Source organism: Ursus americanus, chromosome 25 (genome assembly GCF_024610735.1).
Source record: "Ursus americanus isolate L20-20 chromosome 25, mUrsAme1.1.p, whole genome shotgun sequence".
In the NCBI taxonomy this organism is placed as follows: domain Eukaryota; kingdom Metazoa; phylum Chordata; class Mammalia; order Carnivora; family Ursidae; genus Ursus; species Ursus americanus.
The window spans coordinates 31,579,413-31,601,798 of record NC_142151.1 but is presented as its reverse complement, the minus strand read 5'-3'; the positions used below and the strand labels follow the sequence as shown (position 1 = coordinate 31,601,798).

Genomic DNA, 22,386 nt, shown 5'->3' with positions numbered 1-22,386 from the left:
GATGCTTAATCAGATACTTAATAGTATCATACAGTATTGTAGTCCAGATTGAAGAATGTTTCCTATTTTTTGGGTGACCAACTAAAGGGATTAGATGATGGTAGATAACTTTTAATGTGATTCCAAATTTCATTGACGGTGGGATTGTTGATATTGTGAAGCCAAGAGGCCTGTATGAATTTTTTTTTTTAATTTCTAATTCCACTTTGGAGGAAGTATTTATCCAGATGCAACAAGAGATATTAGCAAGAGCACAGACACCCCCTTGTTCTACCAGCCAGTAGTTGAATGTTATTTGATTGTCTAGAACTACTGATGCAAGGGAGTCCAAGGATAATTGTAATTTTTGTAGGGCTGAAGCAGTATTGCAGGATAATTCCTCCAGAACATTTGTTAGATTACACAGGGTGGCTTTATGATAAGCAAATCTTCCCCAAGGGGCCAACATGCCTATGGCCAGACCAGTTCTAACAATTATTATACCTTAAGCCCTTTGGGTTCTGTGAGAGGCAGTGGAGCTTGTGGGTAGGATAGACCAATTGGGTTACATGAATCCTAGGGTGCATTGTACAGTGAGTGACCCAGGAATTGTTAAATGCATTTGAAGACTAAGGTTTGGTTAGTTACTCTTCCTTAAGGGTTGCCCATGTAGGAAACATAATTAAGAGGGCTGCTACTCAGAAGCACACCAAGATTCAGTTGCTCTTGTCTTATCATTCAGAGTGATGCTATTGATGATGGGAAAGGAAGAGTTGGTACAGAGGGAAGATAGGGGTCCTGCAACATAAGGTTTATTGAGATCACAGTAAGGATAGAATCTGGGGGGCACCTGGGTGGCTCAGTTCCTTAAGCGTTCAACTCTTGGTTTTACCTCTGGCCCTGGTCTCAGAGTCCTGAGATAGAGCTCCGTATTGGGCTCTGTGCTGGGCGTGGAGCCTACTTAAGAGTCTCTCTCTCCCTCTGCCCCTCCCCCCACTCTCTCTCTCTCTCTCAAATAAATAAGTCTTTTTTTTTTTTTAAAGGATAGAATTTGGGATTAGTTTGATCATAGCAAAACCTCTTACACAAATATTCCTTTGATGGGACTTTCTATATATCTTTCTCCAGGAAATCACTGGACCTAAGCATTGGTAGTAAGTTTCATCATTTGTCTTCTGTTCTTGATGACCTGGCAGAGGGCAGTAGCATTAGGGTATGTGGATGAACTAGAATTACAGCTGGATAGATGATAGTGATCAGTTAATGCAAAAGTGAGATTTACACTGTAGAAACCAGACTAGGTCTCAGGTGGACATATCTGATGAAAAGAGAAATTGTGCACAGGAGTAACTTCAAAACAAGGAAAGGAGGTTAAAGCAAATGGGGTTAGGGTACCTTTGAGGGAGTGGGGAGGAGCAATTGGATTTGACCAGGGGCATTGTGCATGATCTTAATGATCTTAATCTGTGGGGCAATCTTATTGAACTGAGGGGAGTTAAGAGGGAGTATTTTGTATTTGGTTGAAATGTCACGTGGGTTTTGACATACCCAGCAATTTTTTAGGGGAATCCCCTGGTCGGTGGTTTGGGACAGCTTGACAATGGAGTTAGTATTCCAATCAGAGGGGGTTCCATCTTTGATAGAAGGTAGTAATAAAGGTATTGTTAACTGGCTTTTCATCTTGAATTTGTATAGGAGTTGAGAACAAAGGGTAGGGACCATAGGGTGTCAAGTCTTACTAAAGCCTAAGGGTCATTAAGGAAGTCTGCCTTTAAGAAGTCAAACCAAGGAGGGGCGCCTGGGTGGCTCAGTCATTAAGCGTCTGCCTTCGGCTCAGGGCGTGATCCTGGAGTTCTGGGATGAACCCCAGGTCAAGCTCTTCCACTGGGAGCTGCTTCTTCCTCTCCCACTCCCCCTGCTTGTGTTCCCTCTCTTGCTGCTGTCTCTCTCTGTCAAATGAATAAATAAAATCTTTAAAAAAAAAAAAAAAACCTCAAACCAAGGAGGCGGCCAAAGGTCATAAATGACCTCACCAGTCTGGGGTGGGTGAAATAGAATCATGGTAAAAATGGGAAAAAAGGGGAAAAAATAAGAATTAAAGTAAAAGTAGTGTTCTGGCTTGGGCCTGGATTTTGGGTATCAGCTGTTTCATTGGATATTGTCTGCTTAAATTCTGGATCTTGGGATATCCTCTGAAATTGGAGTGACTCTCCAATCATTTTTAGGATTTGGAGCCCTTTTTAAATGAGAAATGTGAATCCATGAGTCAGCCCCTTGTAGCTTTGCTACACATGAGTTGTTTAGCAATACCTGATCAGGTCCTTTCTATTTTGGCTGTAAAGAATCTTAAAGTTGATATCTCTTCAAGTATACTAGATCGCCAGGCTTAAGGTCATGAGTATTTTCTTTGTCTCCAAGGAGCATTCTGTAAAGTGAATCTTTAACAAGTTTGGCCTTTTCATATATATTCTGCACAAGTCCCTTACGGTGCTGGAGAATTCTTGTAACAAAGTGGAGGGCAAGTGACCCTCAATTAGTTTCATAGAATACCCAGTGATGATTTTGAATGGAGACAATTGAGCCTTGCCAGTATGGGTAGATTTTAGATTTTAAAAGGACAAGAGGCAATGCTTTGGGCCAGGGTAGACCAAAGGCAGTAGTTAGTTTGGCCAATTGAGTTTGGATTATGCCATTAGTGTGTTTAACTAATCTTGAGGATTGAAGATGATAGGTGCAATGAAAATATTAAAAGATGGATTAAATTTTGCAGATCTCTTGGACAATTTGACTAGGAAAATGGGTTCTTTGATAACTGTGTAGCTGTTGAGGAATACTCCAATTAGGAGTGATTTTTTCCTAATAGGTTTTTGACCACTGCTTTAGCTGTTGCTTGCCTGCAAGGAAATGTCTTGATCCAGTGAGAAAACATACAGATCATTACCAATAAATATTTACATTTGGTAAATGGGGGAAGCTGATGGAATCAATTTGCCAGATGTCAGAAGGCCTGTTGGGAAGAGGAAATTGACCTAAGGCAGTGAGATATGGTTTTGCAGGATTGTGCAAGGGGCAAATCGTACATTTTTGAAATATTTGTTGGGCAACAGTTGGAGTTGGCTTCTACTAGTACAGTTGTGCCCTTTGGACCATTTTATGTGTGCTCCAATGTGTCATGTCATGGATAAATTTAAATAGAGCTCTTGGGTTTCTGTTTGGTAGTACAGGTTTGTTATTTGGTCCTACCCAAAGGTTGTCTCGGAGAAGTCCTTCTAGGAGCCTCATTTCATCCATTTCCCCCTTACATCCTCAGTCTTATTATGTTATTAATTTAGGGTTAAGGGAATGCAGGTCATACAGAATGAATGAATCAGAGGTTTGAAGTGCCACATTTTTGGTGGCCTGGTCAGCATGATTGCCCTTATAGCTTCAGGGATATCAAGTTTGGATTGAGCTTGAATTTTTTAATAGCTAACCCAAAGGGTAAGAGAATGGTATCAGACAGTTTTAACATATAAGTTTTGTTTTTGTGGATTGTCCAGAGGATGTTGGAAACCCTCTGTTTCCAGAGCATACCAAAATCACGGGCAACCCCAAAAGCATATATGCCATCTATAGCCTTATTTATTGCCAATTGCCATACACTTGTTAGAGTATGTAATTCAGCTTATTGGGCCTAACCAGCCAAGAGCAAGGAGCCTGCTTTGAACATTTTTTCAGTGGATACTACAGAGTATCCTGCACTGTATTTTCCTTGATCATTTTAATGTAACATCCATCAATAAACCTGGTAAAGTGATGGGGAGCTTGATCTCACAACCTAGGGATCATGAGCTGAGCCAAAATCAAGAGTCGGATGCTTAATAGGTGCCCTGCAAATGTAGTAATGTTTTGATGCGAGTCTATATGTAAAGGACATTTTCAGAATCTGTTGCCAATAAATCACTTTTATTGGTTGTACACATTCTCCTTTTGAGGATTCTTAGGGCTAATTAAAACAAATGGGTTTTCTACAATATCTAGAGCAATGATGGTCTTGATTATATCATACTTCCGTATTTTTCTGCTGCTTACAACCTCCAAGATTTTTTTTTAATCTTACACACTTCATACTTACAGTACTCCCTATGCTGGAAGCAATACTAGTGACCTTTTTCTGTCAGAAGTCTGTATATAAATGGATCCCCAACCTATGAGGTATACTTTGTCTAATCCTGTCTTCCTGAGACTTTAATAAGAACCCATTTTTCACTTATACTACATAATTAACCTAACTGGACTTAATATGAATTTTTATATGAACACATTATCTAAACAGAACATAAGAATATTATTTACCTATAATACATTATCTTTATATGAAGGTGTATATAATAAATGTATTATCTTTTAAATATAATGCAATTATACATTCACCTATTATCATTATTTGTACTATGTATACTATAGAGTTATTAATATACTGTTTCTTTTGATAATGACATGCAAATTGACAGACAAAAATAATTATTGTATTCTGTATGTGTATTTATGTGTCTTTGCTCTTAACGACTTGTTAAGCAATTGAGCAAAGAATTTAAATTCTGATTTTTATTAATGATATCGTGAGGTGACTTTATCGTGATAATCCTCATGCTACATAATGACAGGCAAATAAGTTCATAGACCTAAATTTCAGTTTCCTGTAGTTCACATGAGTCTCTGTAGTTCTACAGTGTACCTGAAAAATGATGTCATTCAACTACATTTTCCAACTCTTTCATGGCCTTAATAATACTTATTTTCCACCATTCTGAAGTTACTGTTTATTCTTACAAAAGATTTACTCTAACCTATCAATGTACTATACAGTGTATTTGCACATAATAATAATAGTTAACATCTTCTGACCATTTACATGTCAGGTCCTGAGCTAACTGCCTCATGGGAATTAACTTTACCCATCTCTCCATCGGCGTCTTTCCCTTTATGCTCACCCACTTTCTCCTCCTTTCTGTCATGAGTAATATTTTCATAGATAAGTTTCTCTTTTTCCAAAAACAATTAAAAAGAAGCTCATTTAGTTAACTTCTAGTCTTTCTGTGTCTAATATTTACCATCTAGCTGTTGCCAGTCAAAAATACAGTTTTAAAAAAACTACAGTAATTTATGTAGCCCAACAGAAAGTGATGCCTTGGCATACAGAGTATCTAAGAACTTCATTATTGGATATTTATGAAGATTTAAACTTTAATTAATTGTGAGTTATGGAAATTGATCTGGATATTTACTTCATAGGATACTTGATGGGTTCTGATTAAAAAAATGAAGAGTAAAGTTTCATGTTCCTATCTTTCTTAAAAATCTCTATTGCTGGGGTGCCTGGGTGGCACAGCGGTTAAGTATCTGCCTTCGGCTCAGGGCGTGATCCTGGTGTTATGGGATCGAGTCCCACATCAGGCTCCTCTGCTGGGAGCCTGCTTATTCCTCTCCCACTCCCCCTGGTTGTGTTCCCTCTCTCGCTGGCTGTCTCTCTCTCTGTCAAATAAATAAATAAAATCTTTAAAAAAATATCTCTATTGCTATAAAAATAACAAATTATAGCAATTTGAAAGGAAAACATGAATATGAAAACCAAGGTGGAAGTGTAGCTACGAACATTTAATCCAAATATTTCAGTGCATTATTTTTATTTTTCTTGATAGATTTTCTGTCGATTTTTTTTTTCCACCTGTTTAGACATTGTAACATTTTGGGCTTTCTGCCCTTGCTATTAAGAAATCTCAACCTCCAAGTAGATAAATGCACTACAGTGATGGAAAATCATATAAAAAGCAGACACACAATTATACAAAATTTCTGAATAATAGCAAAACAGAATATAATGAGCTGCACTCATTTCAAATTAGAATTAATTGTAATAATTGACAATTAATTATGTACAGTTTCAATAAATGGCTACTGACTCTTGTGAACAACATCAATCAGAATCCCTGGTCTCTTACAACTTAAAAAATTCTGGAAACTGTTAAACACCTTGATTTTGATTATATTTTGTATTCTTCATTGTTATTTTTTTTCAAAAGTAATAAAATACTTTTATCTTATTTTATTAGTGTTTTATATTCACATTTGAGGGAAAGAAGTAGTATGTCTCCCAAATTTTAAACATAAAAATCTTTGTGTTTCACATTATAAATATAAAATGTGAAGTGCTAAAAAGAAAAGTTAGGCAAAGTGAATATAATTTATGAAACTAGATCCTCTGTAATCGTACCTTCTAGAGATAATCATAGTTACATGTTTGTTTATTCTGAAACACACAATTATTTTTTGCAACATTGGGATCACACTGTGAACAATGTTCTATAATGTATGTTTTGCTCATTAAATATATTATGTATATATATTTCCATATCAGTACTTATGTACCTACCTTATTTTAACAGTTTTCCATTGTATGCATGTACATAGTTTAGGTTAAAAATTTTCTGTGAGATACCCTTTAGGTGCATCCGTTTTACATGTCTATTATAAACAAGGCTGCAATAGTAAAACCCTGGTGCGTGCTTTTAATGCGTGTCATTGAGCATGTCTACAGGGTCATTTCCCAGAAATAATGTTGTTGGATGAAATGGTAGGTGTATTTTATAATTTATTGCCAAAAGGGTAGTAATAATAATTTACGCTTCTCCAACACTTTCATTTGTATATGAAAGTTTACTCTGTCCTTACCTTACTAAATAGTGCCCCTCCTTTATTTTTTCTAATTTAATAAATGGTATAAGTCATTGTTGTCAGTTTTTATCTGTGAAACCTCTGCTTATTAGCTATTGTGATCTTTTATGAAAGCTTGTGTCTTTGGAAATCTAGGTTTCAGAAACTTTTTTTTTTTTTTTTTTTTTTTTTGCTTTTCTTCTGCTCCTTCTTCCCTTAGTTCCACTTAAAAGAATTGAGTATTTTTAACTAAGGACAGAAGACAGAAAGATAGCTGGCAGCTACATCCTTTAAGTGTGGTCAGCACTTCAACTAAACTTCCGCAATATTCACATCTTGGTCTTTGATAGAACTCCTCATCAGCACATATCTAATGAGACTCTTCTTAATTTAGCCATCAGTTCTTGCCTTTTGTCCTGTGATTACGCTGGAGAAGAACAATGAAATAAGCTGGCACTTTGGGCTGCAGTCAACCAAGCAACCCAACATAGTATTTTGGAGGTCATATTAGTACATTTGAAGATTTATGGGATTATCAAGGTTAGTTTTTTTTATTAAAGAGATGCTTTACCATATTTCTAAATAAGTATGATATTTCAGAAGTGATAGGAGCAAAGTGTTCAGTTCCATTTTGTCTTTATAACACATTGTAGTAACTACGCACTTTTAAATTAAAATACTAAGATATCAGTATTTGTTACCAGCATTTGTGAATTGTTTCATTGCTAACTTGGGTTGCTGATTTAGGTGGCATCCATTCAGGGACCTGTTCACCTTATCCTTTCGAATCTAGGAGAAGCTATTGTTAACTTATGGTCATGCTGAACCTGAGCTGACTTAGGTAGAGGTCTTCAGAAAAGGTAAAGGGCGCCTGGGTGGCTCTATCGTTAAGCGTCTGCCTTCGGCTCAGGTCATGATCCCAGCGTTCTGGGATCGAGCCCCGCATCGAGCTCCCTGCTTAGTGGGAAGCCTGCTTCTCCCTCTCCCGCTCCCCCTGCTTGTGTCCCCTCTCTCGCCGTGTCTCTCTCTGTCAAATAAATAAATAAAATCTTTAAAAACGAAACGAACAAACAAAAAGGTAAAAAAAAAAATCAACATATAAGGTATAAAGTATGAGTAGCCATCGGTACTCTGGGCTAACTCTGGGCTTTCCAAAAGAAAGTTAGTTGAGATTTTCCTGCAGTCATTTTGTAAAACATTTCCCTTACATCTCGGATGTGTGGGAGCATGAGAAAAGAAAAAGGGGGCAAACAGGTGACTGATGTGGAATAGGCAGGACTAACAGCTTGTGATTAAACTCTTAGAAAGAAATTCTTGAATTGCCTTTAAAATTTCATCGCTCTTCTTGGTTCAGCTCACAAAAAAATAATTCAATAGAAAATTATAAAAATGTTGTTATTTGTTTTCCCATGAATCCAAGTAGAATTTATGCAGAGTTAAGAATGAACACATTTAAATACTAAACAAAATTGTCCTTTAATATCTCCCCGTTCAAAGGAATTATAGACCTAATTTTTAGTACTGGATATTGTAGGCTTCCATTACTTCAGTTGTTATTGATGTAGCTATTTACATGAAAATATAACCCTGATTGTTCATGAAACTGTATTGTTAGCTTGTTACTTTTCATTCACAGTCTCAGTTGCTAAAACACTGTTTAGCTGCAATCATCAGGTTTATAGATTCAGGTATACAGTGAGCAGAAGAGACAGATGCATTTTAAATCAGCCAAGCTCTAATTTTTATGCAAATATTCTCTGAAATAAAAATCTAATTTTTAAGACTTTTTTTGGTTAAGCAGTACCGTGCTTTCCCGGGAGCATAAGATTATATTTTATGACTTGAAGTCATAAAGAGCTTTATTTTCTAAATAGAAGAATAATATCTACAAAAGATGTCTTACTGTAGAGTAATAAAAACTGTCCCTTCTGTATTGTTGACCCTGGGGTCATTTTTCAAAATTATACTCTGTACATTTATCCCAGTGGTTATGTTATTTGTTGGCTTATTAAGAAATAATTTTAAATGTTTAAAGTCTGATATAATTGAGAACTAAAGAGATTTACTCAGTAACCTTTAATCTATACCTGATAACTATTGAATATCCGATAACTGTTAATAAGAACAATGTCGGATTCATATAAAGTCACAGACTGTTCTGAAATCTACAATTCTGCTTTAGAGTAGCATTATCATTATTATCATTATTATTATCTGTAAAGTGGGTTTTTTGACTTCTACAGATTTGTAAAATATGTATTTCTATATTTTCAATGGCTCTATATACTATAAGTATCTCAGGGCAGAATCATAAATGTCACTTTGGTTAAGTCCTCTGTGTGTCTTAAGTCTTCATGAAACTCTTCACTCCACCACTAACATGACCATGAACAAATACCTGTAAAGTTTTGCACATCTCTTTGACTGACAGATGAAGGGGGAGACAGATCACACGTTCTGCAGACTGAGTCCCTCCAAGTTACCAGAATTTCATGTTGGCATGGACCCTAGTCCCTGCTTTTATCAGACTACTGAATGTATTAGAAACTTGCAGGACTACAGACTGTCTTTTTCTTCCTCTGAAGAAAGCCCGAACTCTCATCGAACTGATTCCAATGAGCTACAGAAGTCTCTACCACTTACATTAAGTGGTTGCCAGTTTCGTAGGTATCATATTCATTTGTCCTTTTATATGACTTGTTTTCTCAAAGAGACTGGCAATTTTTTAAATTATTTTTATAGAGTTGATCACCAAGTAGCCAATGAATAAATCCAGATTGATGAGAAAGCCATTTTAAACCTGACTTTCTACCCTTTTCCCCAAATCTCTTAGCATAATGAAACATTATGACAAATAGGACTTTTAAACAAAGAATGTGACAATTCTTTGAATTAGGTAATATACCTTTCTGTCTCTCTCAGAATTTATCATCTTGTGACATTTCCTCTTTCTATAATGCATACTGCAATCACCAAATAAAACAGATGAACCACGTTTTCTGGGATAAGAAAAAATGCTTTTATGTGGCCTCTGCCAGAAATTATCTCCATTTAACTCATATCTGGGTTTGCAGTGACGTGGAGGAAAGACAAAATCAAGATTAGAAGCACGGGACTGGGGGTGCCTGGGTGGCTCAGTTGGTTGTGTCTGCCTTCCGCTCAGGTCATGGTCCCAGGGTCCTGGGATCGAGTCCCCCCACCCCCTTGCAGGGCAGCCTCACTGCTCAGCAGGAAGTCTGCTTCTCCCTCTGCCTCTGCCCCTCCCTCCACTGGAGCGCGTGTACTCCCTCTCTCTTTTCCTCTCTCTCAAGTAAATAAATAAAATCTTAAAAAAAAAAAAAAAGAAGCATGGGACTGTTTGTTTCCCTCACATCTAATAAGCGAGATGCTCAGTGGACAAGTTCTGGGAAATTAATAGGTAAATATTTGGCCAAAGGCAAGTCAATTGCAAAGATGCAGTTGCTGGTAAGTTAGGCAATGCATAGCAGTGACCAAGAATTTGGGTTCTGGCACGAACTGCCTAGTTCAAATCCTAGATCCGCCTCTTGTTATCATAACCTGTTTCCATTTATATAAAATAGGAATAAAGCTAATAGTGCCTATCTCATGGAGTGACTATGTGGATTAAATGAGTTAATCCTCAATAAATGCTAGCTACTACTTTTCTGAATAATTTGAATTTGTTTAAAATTCCAGTATGTCTTATCTCATTTGATCTTCATAATATTATTGGTGATATTTGTCCTAGTTATCAGAGACATGGAGAGAAAAAAGATACATTCAAATTTACAAAGTCAATAAATGTAATTTTTTTATAGTTCACTTCTTTTTGGAGGAATGCCGAGACATTTCTTCCATTCCAATCTCCACCCAAACTCTTGACCCTGATTCTACAACTTGTATGAAATTATAGATAAAAAGTTTATATTCCACTTAAAAGAAGTAAGAAGTCTTTAAGGGGGGAAAACAGAAAGAGTTACCTACCTCTTAAAAGCTCTTTTGAAAGGCTAAAGTGGGCTTCTTGATACTGCTTATTTTAAGGGTGAGTTGAATATCAGTAATTCCTGTTATCAACAAGTTCCATAAGGATTTCTTTCCCTTAAAAATACTTGAAGCGAGTGCAATGATGTTGTAAAATATTTGCCTTACTTTTATAAAATTGGTGGCTTTATATTGGATGGGTTGCCTCGGGGAGCACATCTTGCCAAACATGCAATACTGTAAGGGTTTGTTTGTTTGTTTTTTTCCTAATCTAATTTCTTATTTGCAAACCGAATATACACGTCTAGGATTTTTTATAGAGTTTCTTGTTGTGGCACCCAAGTGTTTTGCATTCATCAAATCAGTGGAGAGCTAAACCCTGCAGCGCTGAATGGGGCTAAATCTAATAAAAGCAAAGCCATTCTGCCTTCTATAAATATATTCACAGAGAGTATTGTCATATATAAACTACACTTGCCTAAACTAAGATTTAGAAAGGAAACTTTTAGAAATATTAAGACTCTTGAGCTTTGTTCTGGTTGATGCGTTCTGCTAATTTTTATGCATGTTTAAATGCATGCTTGAAAAGGCTACACATGTCCAGTTGCATCTTTTTACGTGTGGTTTCATTAACCGCTTATGTTCTCAGATGATTTTTTTCAGAGCCATTTCAGAGTCCAAGAAAACTGCGTGTAGGCTTCATCATCAGAACTAGCACTAATTTAGCCCAAATATTGACAATCTGTTTTGTATCAGGCAGTTTCTTAGTTATGTTTTATGAGCAGAGTGTGCATTTCCAGCCTCTCTATCTCCGAAATAGTTTCTCTCTGGTGGGCAATTAGACCTGGTGGGCAGGTCGTGGTAGAGCAGGAGAGTTTATCACTTACATTGCTTAGAATTGCTGGTTTAGGGTTCTAATAAAATGTTGACTGAGTATTAGAAGATTGCATTACTTGTTTTAAGTCATCTAGAGACAACGCACTTCCTACTGCCTACACCGGTTGGGAGTTTATTACCCCATCCTTGATACGCCACTGACCAGCACTAGGGGAGGAATTAATGAAAGAGAAATGCATGTTCGTGTTAAGAGTGAACTGTCTCTTCTGACCCAACAGAGGAAGGGATTAATATGAACCAGGAGAGGATGATGTGGATTGCTCAGGGGATTTGTCCTCCAGCGCTTTGGGGTTTTATTTGTATTAATTAGAGGACCTCTTCAGTGTAGCGATTACCTGTTTATCGTTTGAGAAAACCAGGGCTTAGAGACTTAGAAATTTTGCAGAGGAGTCAACTAGCTAGCTAGTTGTGATTCTGGGTTTCCGACTCCAGTCTATGGTTCAGAAGTTCAGAATCCTTCTGCTAGGGATGATTAGCTCTTTACCATCTGCCTCACTTTAAATGGGATTGTTCGTTGCTGCTTGCATTTTGTTTGTTTGTTTGGGGCGATGGTTTATTTGTTTATTTTGATTATGTCACTTGTAAGGTATTTTCTAAACCAGTGATTTGAAAAAAGCGTGGCCACCTTGCATACCTTTCTTGATAAGAAGCTCTTGAACTACAAGGCCTTGTGAAGTTGTATTTTGGAACACTCATACTGTGTTAAAAAAAAAAAATACTGAAATCAGTCTTCAAAGTCCAGAGAAGGCACAAAGGTTTGGTAATTGATGCAACCTAGGTTTAGTAAGGACCAAGAATATTAGTGTAAATAGTTGAAGAACCACATTGTTGTTCTCATTACCTTTTATTCTGACTTTCGACATTTCACTGAGCTATCAGAAATCCAGACTGTTTGGAAGGATAGAAAAGAAAACAAGGCAGGGGTCAAAGCTTACAATTATTTCATGCCAAGGGATTTTGTTTGAGGAAGTACCCAGATAACACCTCTAAGAAGGTGAGATCATTTATGCTGCAGTTTTGGGTTGGGCAGGTTGAGACTTTAGCCACTAGTGTGAAAGGAAGGAAATCGGACATGGGAGGGTTAGGTTCTCAGAAATAACCTGAAACTCTGGTAGTTCCAGAAATTTGATAAGCACCGTGCACTTCAGTTTTCAAAGAAGTGCACTCCAGTTTTCAAAGAAGTATGCTAACTCAGATCCCCAAAAGCTAGCATCAATAATGGTGATAACAAGCATAACAAGTGCTTATTGAGTGCCTACTAAAGGACAGGTGCTTGTCCTCAAAACAACAATCCAAGGAAGGTTTTATTATCCTAAACTTATTATAAAGGAGCTGCGGGGATGTTCAGTAGCTTTTCCAAGATCACGTTGCAAGTAGGTGAAAGTGTTTATATTTGGATCTGCATTTGTGTATCTCAAAGCTTGCCATCATTCTAGATCTCACTTGCTGAGGGCAGTTAATCCTGTGAGTAGTTTATGACCGTGGGAAGCAGGAATTTTGAAAATGCAGCAAAATCTGGAAGGAGGCGGTTGTCTTTGTTGTCATTTAGGTTGTTGAAGTACCTTTAAGAGAAAGAGGAAAGGTAAGAAAGGAATGGGTTTACGATTTGGCCCAATGTGAGCTAGGGGTAGGAAAGACCCCAGCTAGGGGTAGCTGGATAATGGTGCCTGAGGCAAGTGAACCAGGGATTCAGGGTAGATTCCAGAGCCAAAGTGAGAACAAGACTGCATGTCAGTATCTCAAGGAAGAAGCGTAGTCTTGGTGCCGGTATGGCAAGAATAAGAGGAATCTTAGAGCTAAGTGGGGCATCTCAATTTCATTTAAAGGTTCTAAATTCCAACAGCTAGTGGATCTGAACCTGAGTTTGTCAAGATTGATTTAAAGAAGGATGGCTGACAGTTCATCTCTCATACTGATAATGTTCAGTTTGTGCAGCTGAACAGAATTTGAAATTGGGAAGAAAGCAAAATAGTCCTTCTGCACACCCCCATCACAGTTGTTAGTTTTGAATAATTAATTCGTAATGACAGCCAGAGAGACGTTGTCTAAGATGGGATTACGCTGTGTGTGTATGTGTGTGTGTGTGTGCACGTGTGTGTGTGCGGATACGCAGCCATAAGTGTAGTGTTCTCTGACATATACATATAAACTTGTTTTCTATGGATCTTTGCTGTGCTAGTTAAATCTTCCATCTTGACATCTTATTTGTCGTTTACAGCTTTTGGAAAGGTGGCAGAGTAAAATAAGGACATTTTCCAACTATATATTTTAGCAGTACTAGGACATATGCATTAGGAAGTCTCATGAGACGTTACTACTAACTCATGAAATTTGGCAGGCATGCCTTTTTATACTCGAAAATATAATACTCCTATCTGGGTTTCCTGAAATTCTGCTCCTTCTTGTCTGCTTCTAAAATGCAAAATGACAACTAAAGTAACACTTCCTAAGCAGAATGTTTCAAGGATTTATATGTGATCATTTTATGAATATTCTGCCAGGAGTCATCTCGTGTGAATTCAGATTTTTTACTTTGATGCGTGATTGATTTTTTTTCTTCAAACATTAGGCTTCATGCAGTATTAAAGAATGAAAAAGGGTAACAGGATTACCAATGAAGATGTTTGGTTTGGTTTACTTTTATGACACAAATCATTTATCAAAGTCTACAAGAAATCTGTCTTATAGCCTTGAGTTATAGTATTGCTAGCAACTTTCTTTAAAACTTGTATTAGTGGGGCGCCTGGGTGGCTCAGTCAGTTAAGCATTGACTCCTGATTTCGGCTCAGGTCGTGAGCTCAGGGTTGTGAGATCAAGCCCCATGTGGGGCTCTGCACTGGGTGTGGAGTCTGCTTAAGATTCTCTCTCTGCCCCACCCTCCTCCCCACCCCTGCTTGTGCACACATGCACTCTCTCTCTCAAAAAACAACAACAACAACAGCAAACAAAAAGCTTGTGTGTTAATATTTTTAAAATAACGTAGAATGTGACACTTGGTATAGCAAGTATACATTATAATATGAATGGAAACTTGGGAATCATGGGAATGAATAAGCTGTTACCCACAGTAGATGCACGGTTGAGTTTTAGGTTACGCTATTGATTATGAATTCAATGGTAAACTACTGTGCTATTTTTGTCATTGCTTATAACAGTAGAAAACTGGGATTATAAGCCCTAGAGGTTCAAGGATAGTTTTTGGTTTTTGGTTTGCTCCTGTTTTCTTAACACAGTGCTTGGCAATCAGAAGATGCTCAATAAATGTTGAACTGTAATTTTTTAAATTACATTTTTGTAATTTTGTATAAATTACAATTTTGTAATTTGGGAAAAACCCAAATGGTATGATACGAGACTCCCCCTCTCTTTTTTCCTTCCTTCTTTCCTTCCTTCCTTCCTTCCTTCTTTTTTCCCTTTTTTTAAATTTTCTCTTCTTTTTTTTAACCCTTCATGATTTTTTTGGCACCTAATCCACTTGCTTTTGTAATTTAGTTTATTTAGCTAGCTAGACATTTTGTTAGCTAGAGGTTTCAGTAAGGCAGTTTAATAATAAATATCTCCTTTTTTTTTCCCCTTATGTACAGTGTAGTTCTTTAGTTGGTAGCCATGCCTTTTCCTTATAGTTTTGCTGGGCAGAACTTTGGCTTTGAAAGGACCATTGTATCTCTGATCATTGAAATATTTAACCTGCAACTAATGTTTCTAAGAAGTTGGTGGTTATGCTACACATCTTGGACTATCCTGGAGAACATATTAGAAGCAATCATAAAATGAATGCATTCATTCACCTGATAAATACAGTGAGGTTCCAATATTGGCAAAGCATTGTGCAGACCCCGTTGTAAGAGACAGTTGATTCAAGACAAGGTATCTATCCCTCCAACCTAAGGGAGATTGAACCGAAGACTCAATTCCTAAATTGGCCTTTGTAATGTGCTAAAACATATGTTCTTAAAGCTCGGAGTCTTCATTTTTAAAGAGGTGTCATTTGGAAAAAATAATAGGAAAAGGCATTTGTACTGATAATTTTATGATTTATATATTTAACAACATACTAGATACAAGGGCTAATTTGCCGAAGCATAAGAATGTGCCCTGGCATTCTTATCATTAAGGATATTTGTATAGTATCATTTTTATGTTTGTGACATAATAATTACTATCTTTTATTATGTTATTATAGTCAAGCAGTTTACAAATATTTAACAGTAGAAATAGAGTAGAGTAGTATGGAGTTTCTCAATATGGTCTTTGAGGTTAGATGTGAATTCAAATTTCAATACTGGCATTTGTTACTCATGTTAAAAGTTATTAAGTTTTGTGAGCGTAGATTTCCTTGTCTATAAAAGGAGAATAATAGTATCTTTTAAAAAATTATTATGAAGTTAGTTGATAAAAGCTATGTAAAAGCACATTTTATATGCTTATAATACATTATATATAATGTGTTACATATATAAATATATAGAGATAGATACAATATTTCATTTAGTTTTTCTGTTACTTCTTGTTATTATTGTGTACAGGCATCTGACCTCGAGAATTTTGAAATTGACTAATGTCAGCAACTGAGTTGCTAGAATTCAAACCCTGTGCTTTCAGATTCAAAAGCTGTACCCTTTCTGATACACCTTACTACCCTGTGTCACAGTTACCTCTGTCCTTAGCAGTAGAATGACGAAGCAACGTGCCAATGGTGACTGTTCCTTTCAATTCCTCAAAGGGATTTATTATCTCAAAGTGTTCTCCCAAATGTCTCATTATATTCTTTTTCGAAAAGTTTTTAACTCCTTTTGGTTCATACTCGTTAGTGGTATGCTCCAAATTAGCCTATATTCCTAGCCTATAAACCTAATTTCTACTGTGAGGAAAAAATTACCTTATAGCTATAAAGAGAACCTATATTAGTTTTTATTAAGTGTAAAGCACAAAAGCTTGCTCATTCCTTAGGAAAAAAAAAAGTGTGAATTTGTTTCAATACCTGAATAGTATTTAGGGATTTTAAAACTGAATTTTTAGAAACAGAAGGAAATATTACTATAAATTGTACTAAGAGAACTACAAGGGACCCTATGCTGTAGGACCCATCATTGTCATCGTCATCATCAACACCATTGAAACAGCAGTTCCAGGCTTTGAAGTGTTAAGTAAGTCGTGTAATGTGCCAGAAGTAATTTGTTTCTAAAGATAAGGTGATTTATGGTATTCATGTTTTCAAATGACTTACTTTTTAAATTATTTTTTAAATTAGGTGTCATTGCAGGTTATCCCAGTAATCATATTATTGTTGCTTATTTGTAGTTTTTTGCTTTCTTTGGTAAGAAAGAGGTGGAATTACATATAAGAGTAGGAGATGTATCCAAATGAGTGAATTTTTTATGCAAATGTCACCTCTTTGGTTTCTGTCAGAACATAAAAAAAGAAGATAAGAGAGCTAACCCAGTAAAAATAATTTTGGGTAACTACCATGTGCTGAAAATTTATGTTATATATGACCAATATCATCTATATAAATATTTATCTGTCTGTAAATTCACACACACAGGAATGCTGTGAGTACTGACGAATAGATCAGTACCTGAAATACTTCATTTCTAAAGAAAGCAGAAGAAAATCCTGTGTGTTCAGGTTTGTGAAAAGAATTAGTTTAAGGAATGATATTATTAGAGATGATTTTAGCTGTGCCACACTTCTGAGGGTATAATGATTCAACAATGACTACAGAATGGTTTTAAAGCAGATTGGTAGTAAATGCTGATATTGGAGACTGGCAGATCATTATTTGCAGTTTGACTTCTTTATTATGAGCCCCTCACTTAGTTATTGTGTTCCCAAATAGGAGCTATTTTTATTCCTGAGCTATTTAGATTCCAAAATCTAAAATAATTCTTATTTTACAATTGTATGATTGTAAAGGTCTTTTGCCCGGTTTTTACCTTTTAAAACTGCCTATCCTGATGCTATCCAGTGTATACTGAATATCCCTGCTGAAAATAACATTTAGGAAATTTAATGATGTTAAAAAAACTTGATGACACAAATGGAAATCAAGCTCTTTTCTGTGAGATTATTAATTATTCTTATTTACTTGTATTCTAGAACGCAAATCAATTTCACAGTGGCTATTGATTTTACAGCATCAAATGGTGAGTATTATGACTGTTGCTGGTATAAAATATCAGCAATTAATTGAAATATAAAGATTTATTTTATGAGGTTAGATATTTTATTCCTATATATACATACTTCTGAAGTGTGTCATATAAAATTCAGGTCATTTTTCCTTTCTCTTTACTATTATGAAATAGATATACAAAGGACTAGAAGAAATACACCAAAAAAATGCCTAACAGTCCCATTCAAATTTATTAAATATTGAATGATTATAATATTTGTTTCAGATATTTTTAAAAAGAAAATCTGAGATCTAGTTAAGCCCATTGTGTCCTTTGGCCCCATTTCTTTGACCCTCCCTTCGTCTTCATACAAAACTATAACGCTGAAGTGTGTTGAATTATCTTCATTTTATAGTACTTTTGTGTGTATTAATATACATAAATGTAATTCAAATACATGTGCTTTATGCAACTCACTTCATTTTTACTTGACTAATTTGGGGGGATTATCATATAATATGCCATGTATATTCATAATTTGTTTATCAAACATTTCAAGAAAGAAAAGATAATGAACTTTTAAAAGAGTTATGTATCATAAGAACATAAATCTCATTATTTAATTTTTACCAGAACTTGCCATCAGTTATATTTATCTAGTTTTTTTTTTTCCCCAAATTACTTATTGTGCTTATGGCTCTCACATTATTTTCTCTTTACCTCACATTTTCACACTTTGAGTCACATTTCACAAAATAATAGAATTTTTAGGGAAGGAAGAGCCTTAGGGATCACTTACTCCAATTGTCCTCTAATACAAATGAGGAAACTCATATCCAGAAAATCATTTTACTAACTACATCTTGGCTTGTTAACACTAGAATTAAGAACAGAGATGAGTAGATCAAAATCTAATTTAACTCACCTTTGGTTACATGTTAAGTATATTCTCCAACACTTTGACTTCAAGTTAATTATTTTTATTCATATCTTTTATTCAGTAAAATATGAAACATAGAAATAAAACCTGAAGTCTAAATGGTTTAAGATACTAGCTTTTGTTCACTGATGAATATTAGCACAACTAGAAAAATAAGAATCTATTGAAAAATAAGACACAAACTCCTGAAACTGACTTTAAAAGACATAGACAATATGAATAGACCTATAATAAGAGATTGAATTCATAATAATAAAAAAAAAAACTATCCATAAAGCTTACAGATAAGTTTCACTGGTGAATTCTACCAAATATTTAAAGAAGAATTGAACTCTTCCAAACTCTTCCAAAAAAGAGAAGAGGAGAGAATACTTCCCAACTCAATCTATGAGGTTAGTGTTACCTTGATACCAAAACTAGACAAAGAAAAGAATAACTAAAGATCAATATCTTTTATGGATATGGATATAGTGGTCCTCAACAAAACACTACCAAACTGAACCCAGCAACATATAAAGGAAATTATACACCCTGAGGAAGTAAAATTTATTTTAGGAATGCAAGGTTGGCTTAATATTCAAAAAGCAAATAACTTACCATGCCAACAGAAGAAAATGTAAAAATCACATGTTCCTGTCATTTGGTGCAGAAAAAAGCATTTGGCAAAGTCCAACACATTTTCAGAGTAAAAGCACTTCACAAACTTGGAATAGAAGCTGACTTTCTAACATTATGAAGGGAGTATATGAAACTATACTAGCTATATCTAACATAGCTTAATTCATTCCGCCTAAAATGAGAAATAGGGCAAGGGTGTTTGCTTTTGCCACTTCTATTCAACATTGTAATGGAAGTTGTAGTGAAAGCAATTAGTCAAGAAAAAGAAATAAAAAATATCCAGATTGGAAAGGAGGAAGTAAAACTGTTTCTTTTTACATGACATAATCATATATATAAAAAATCCCAAAGAATTCACTAAAAATCTATTAAAACTAACAAATGAGCTTAGCAAGATTGAAGGATAAAATATCGATATATGAAAACCAGTCTTTTTCTATACACTTCCAGTTTGTTAACTAGAACTGAAATTAAGAAAATTCCATTTACAGTAGTCTCAAAAGGAATATAATACTTTGGAATAAATTTAACAAAGTAAGTGCAAACTTTATACTCTAGAAACTATATTCTGAAAAAAATTCTTGAAAGAATTTAAAGATCTAAATAAGTGGGAAAATATGTCATTTCCATGGATTGGAAAATTCAACTGTTAAGAGAGCAACATTTCTCAAAGCAGTCAACAGATTTAAGGCAATCTCATTGAAAACCTGAAAGGCCTGTTTTACATAAATGGATACCCCAGAAATTCATATGGACCCAGAAGAGCCAAAGCAGACTTAAAAAGAGAGAACAAAGTGGGAATATTCATACTTCCCATTTTTGAAACTTACTGCAAAGGAACAGTAACCAAGAAAGCATGGTGCTGGTGTAAAGATAGATACATAGTTCCATGAAACAGAATGGAGATGCCAGAAATAAACCCATGAGTCTAAATTTAACTGATTTGAGAAGGGTACCAAGACAATTCAATGGGGAAAGAATAGTCTTTTCAACAAACAAAGCTGGGACAACAGGATAGCTATCTATAAATGATTGAAGTTGGACTTTTTCCTCATATCAACAACAAAATTAGCACAAAATAGATCAAAGACCTAAATATAAGGGCTAAAATTATGAACTATTAGATGAAAACATAGCGATACACCTTTATGACCTTGGATTTGGCACTTGATTCTTAAATGTGACACAAAGACATAAGGAACAAAAGCAAATAAGTAAATAAATTGAAGTCTATCAAAATCAAAACCTTTTTGTGCTTCACAGAACACTATTAACTAAGTGAAAAGACAAACCCCAGAATGTGAGAAAATATTAGCAAATCATAAATCTCACAGGGGACTTGTATCCTAGAATGTATAAAGAACTCTTATAATTCAATAAAAAGACAATCCAACTTAAAAATGGGCAAAGGATCTGAATAGACATTGCTCCACAGAAGATGTACAAATGATTGATGAATAAGCACACGAAAAGCTACTTAGCAAACGTGGGCATCAGGAAATGCAAATCAAGACCATAATGAGATACCATGTCACACCCACTAGAATGGCTATCATCCAAAGATGACAGGTGTTGGTGAGGATGTGGAGAAACTGGAAGCCTCATGCACTGTGTGTGAGAATGTAAAGTGGTACAGCCACCTGGGAGAATACATTGGCAGTTCTTCAAGTTGTTAAACATAGAGCAACCATATGACCCAGCAATTCTACCCCTAGATATATATACAAGAAAGATGAAAACATATGTCTGTACAAAAACTTGTACACAAAAGATGATAGCAGCTTAAGCCATAATGTGGAAACGATCCAAATATCCCTCAACTAATAAATGGATTTTAAAAGGTAGTATATTCATACGGGAGAATACTATTCAGCAATAAACAGGGATAAAATATGAAGTACTGATACATACTACAACATAAATAAACCTTGAAATCGTTATGCTCAGTGAAAGAAGCTAGTCACAGAAGACCATGTATTGTGTGAATCTATTTATGTGTAATGTCCAGAATAAGCAAATTAATAAAGATGGAAAGATAGATCATTGTTTAGAGCTGGGTTGGATGGAATGATAAGGGAAGGATAGTGATAGGTACAGGGTTTCTTTTTGAGGTGATAAGAATGTTCTAAAATTGGAGTGATGGTTGTACTTACCTGTAAATACATTAAAAATCACTGAATTGAACATTTTAAATAGTTAAATTATGTTATGTCTTATTATAGCTCAATAAAGCTTTTTAAAAAAGTGTAGTCGATTGTGATTTTTTTTATAAAGGCATAATATACTTCTACAACAAAATCAGATATAAGTTTGATGATATCCAGTGTTTAAAATATTACAAAATCCTTAAGTATAGAGTTCTAGCTATGAATAAGGGCTATGGACTCTGATTGCCTAGATTTACATTCTAGTTTATCAACTTTTACTGTGTGATTAGGAGTAAATTATTTAATCTGAAAAATGGGTATAATAAAGAAGTACCTGTGTCATAGGTTTGTTGAAATGTTAAGAAAGACATGAAGTAAGGTGTTTAAACATGTTAGATTCCATGCTATTATAATTATGGATAGTAGTTGGGTCCTAATGGGATCAGCTTACCACAAGTTCGTTCTTCATATGCATTGTTATGGACACAGAGGTGGTACGAACATGGTTCCAGACTCATGGAATGGACAGTCACTGTGGCAGATTTTTAATTGCCATATTTTGTGCTGCAGAGCACAAGAGTCCTAAAAGTAGGAGGGAAAAGACAATAAGAGTTGGAATAAGCAAGGAAGGCTTTCTGGAGCAAGTAAAACACAAACTGGACAGGAGTAAAGTCACTTCCAGGACAGGGTGGCAACTTGAGAGAAATAGGAAGGAAGATATCAGTGATACAGTGAAGAGGAAGGAAGATATCAGTGATACAGTGAAGAGATGGTCTGATGAAGATGCTAGAAAGAGACAGGCAACATCTTTGCATGGGTGGCATCCAGCCCTGCTATGCATGATAGGCGAAGATGTTTAGACATGCTGGGGTATGAGTGATATTTGTATCTTAATTTTAAGTTACAGTTTTCTTAATAAAATAGACTTTGTTGCCATATTGCAGCCATTGGGTAGCAATTCTTATATTTGAGAGTTATGTTAACTAACCACTTAGTCAAGTAATGATATTGCTCC

At 35.5% G+C, this 22,386-nt stretch overlaps 1 protein-coding gene across 1 annotated transcript in view; it reads left to right on the top strand.

Moving 5' to 3' along the window:
* CPNE8 (copine 8) overlaps positions 1-22,386 on the top strand; it is a 211,855-nt gene that overhangs the window by 151,767 nt on the left and 37,702 nt on the right. Inside the window, exon 14 of the mRNA XM_045776528.2 lies at positions 17,650-17,696. Within this exon, the coding sequence (XP_045632484.1) occupies positions 17,650-17,696 (47 nt within the window). The remainder of the gene's footprint in view (positions 1-17,649; positions 17,697-22,386) is intronic.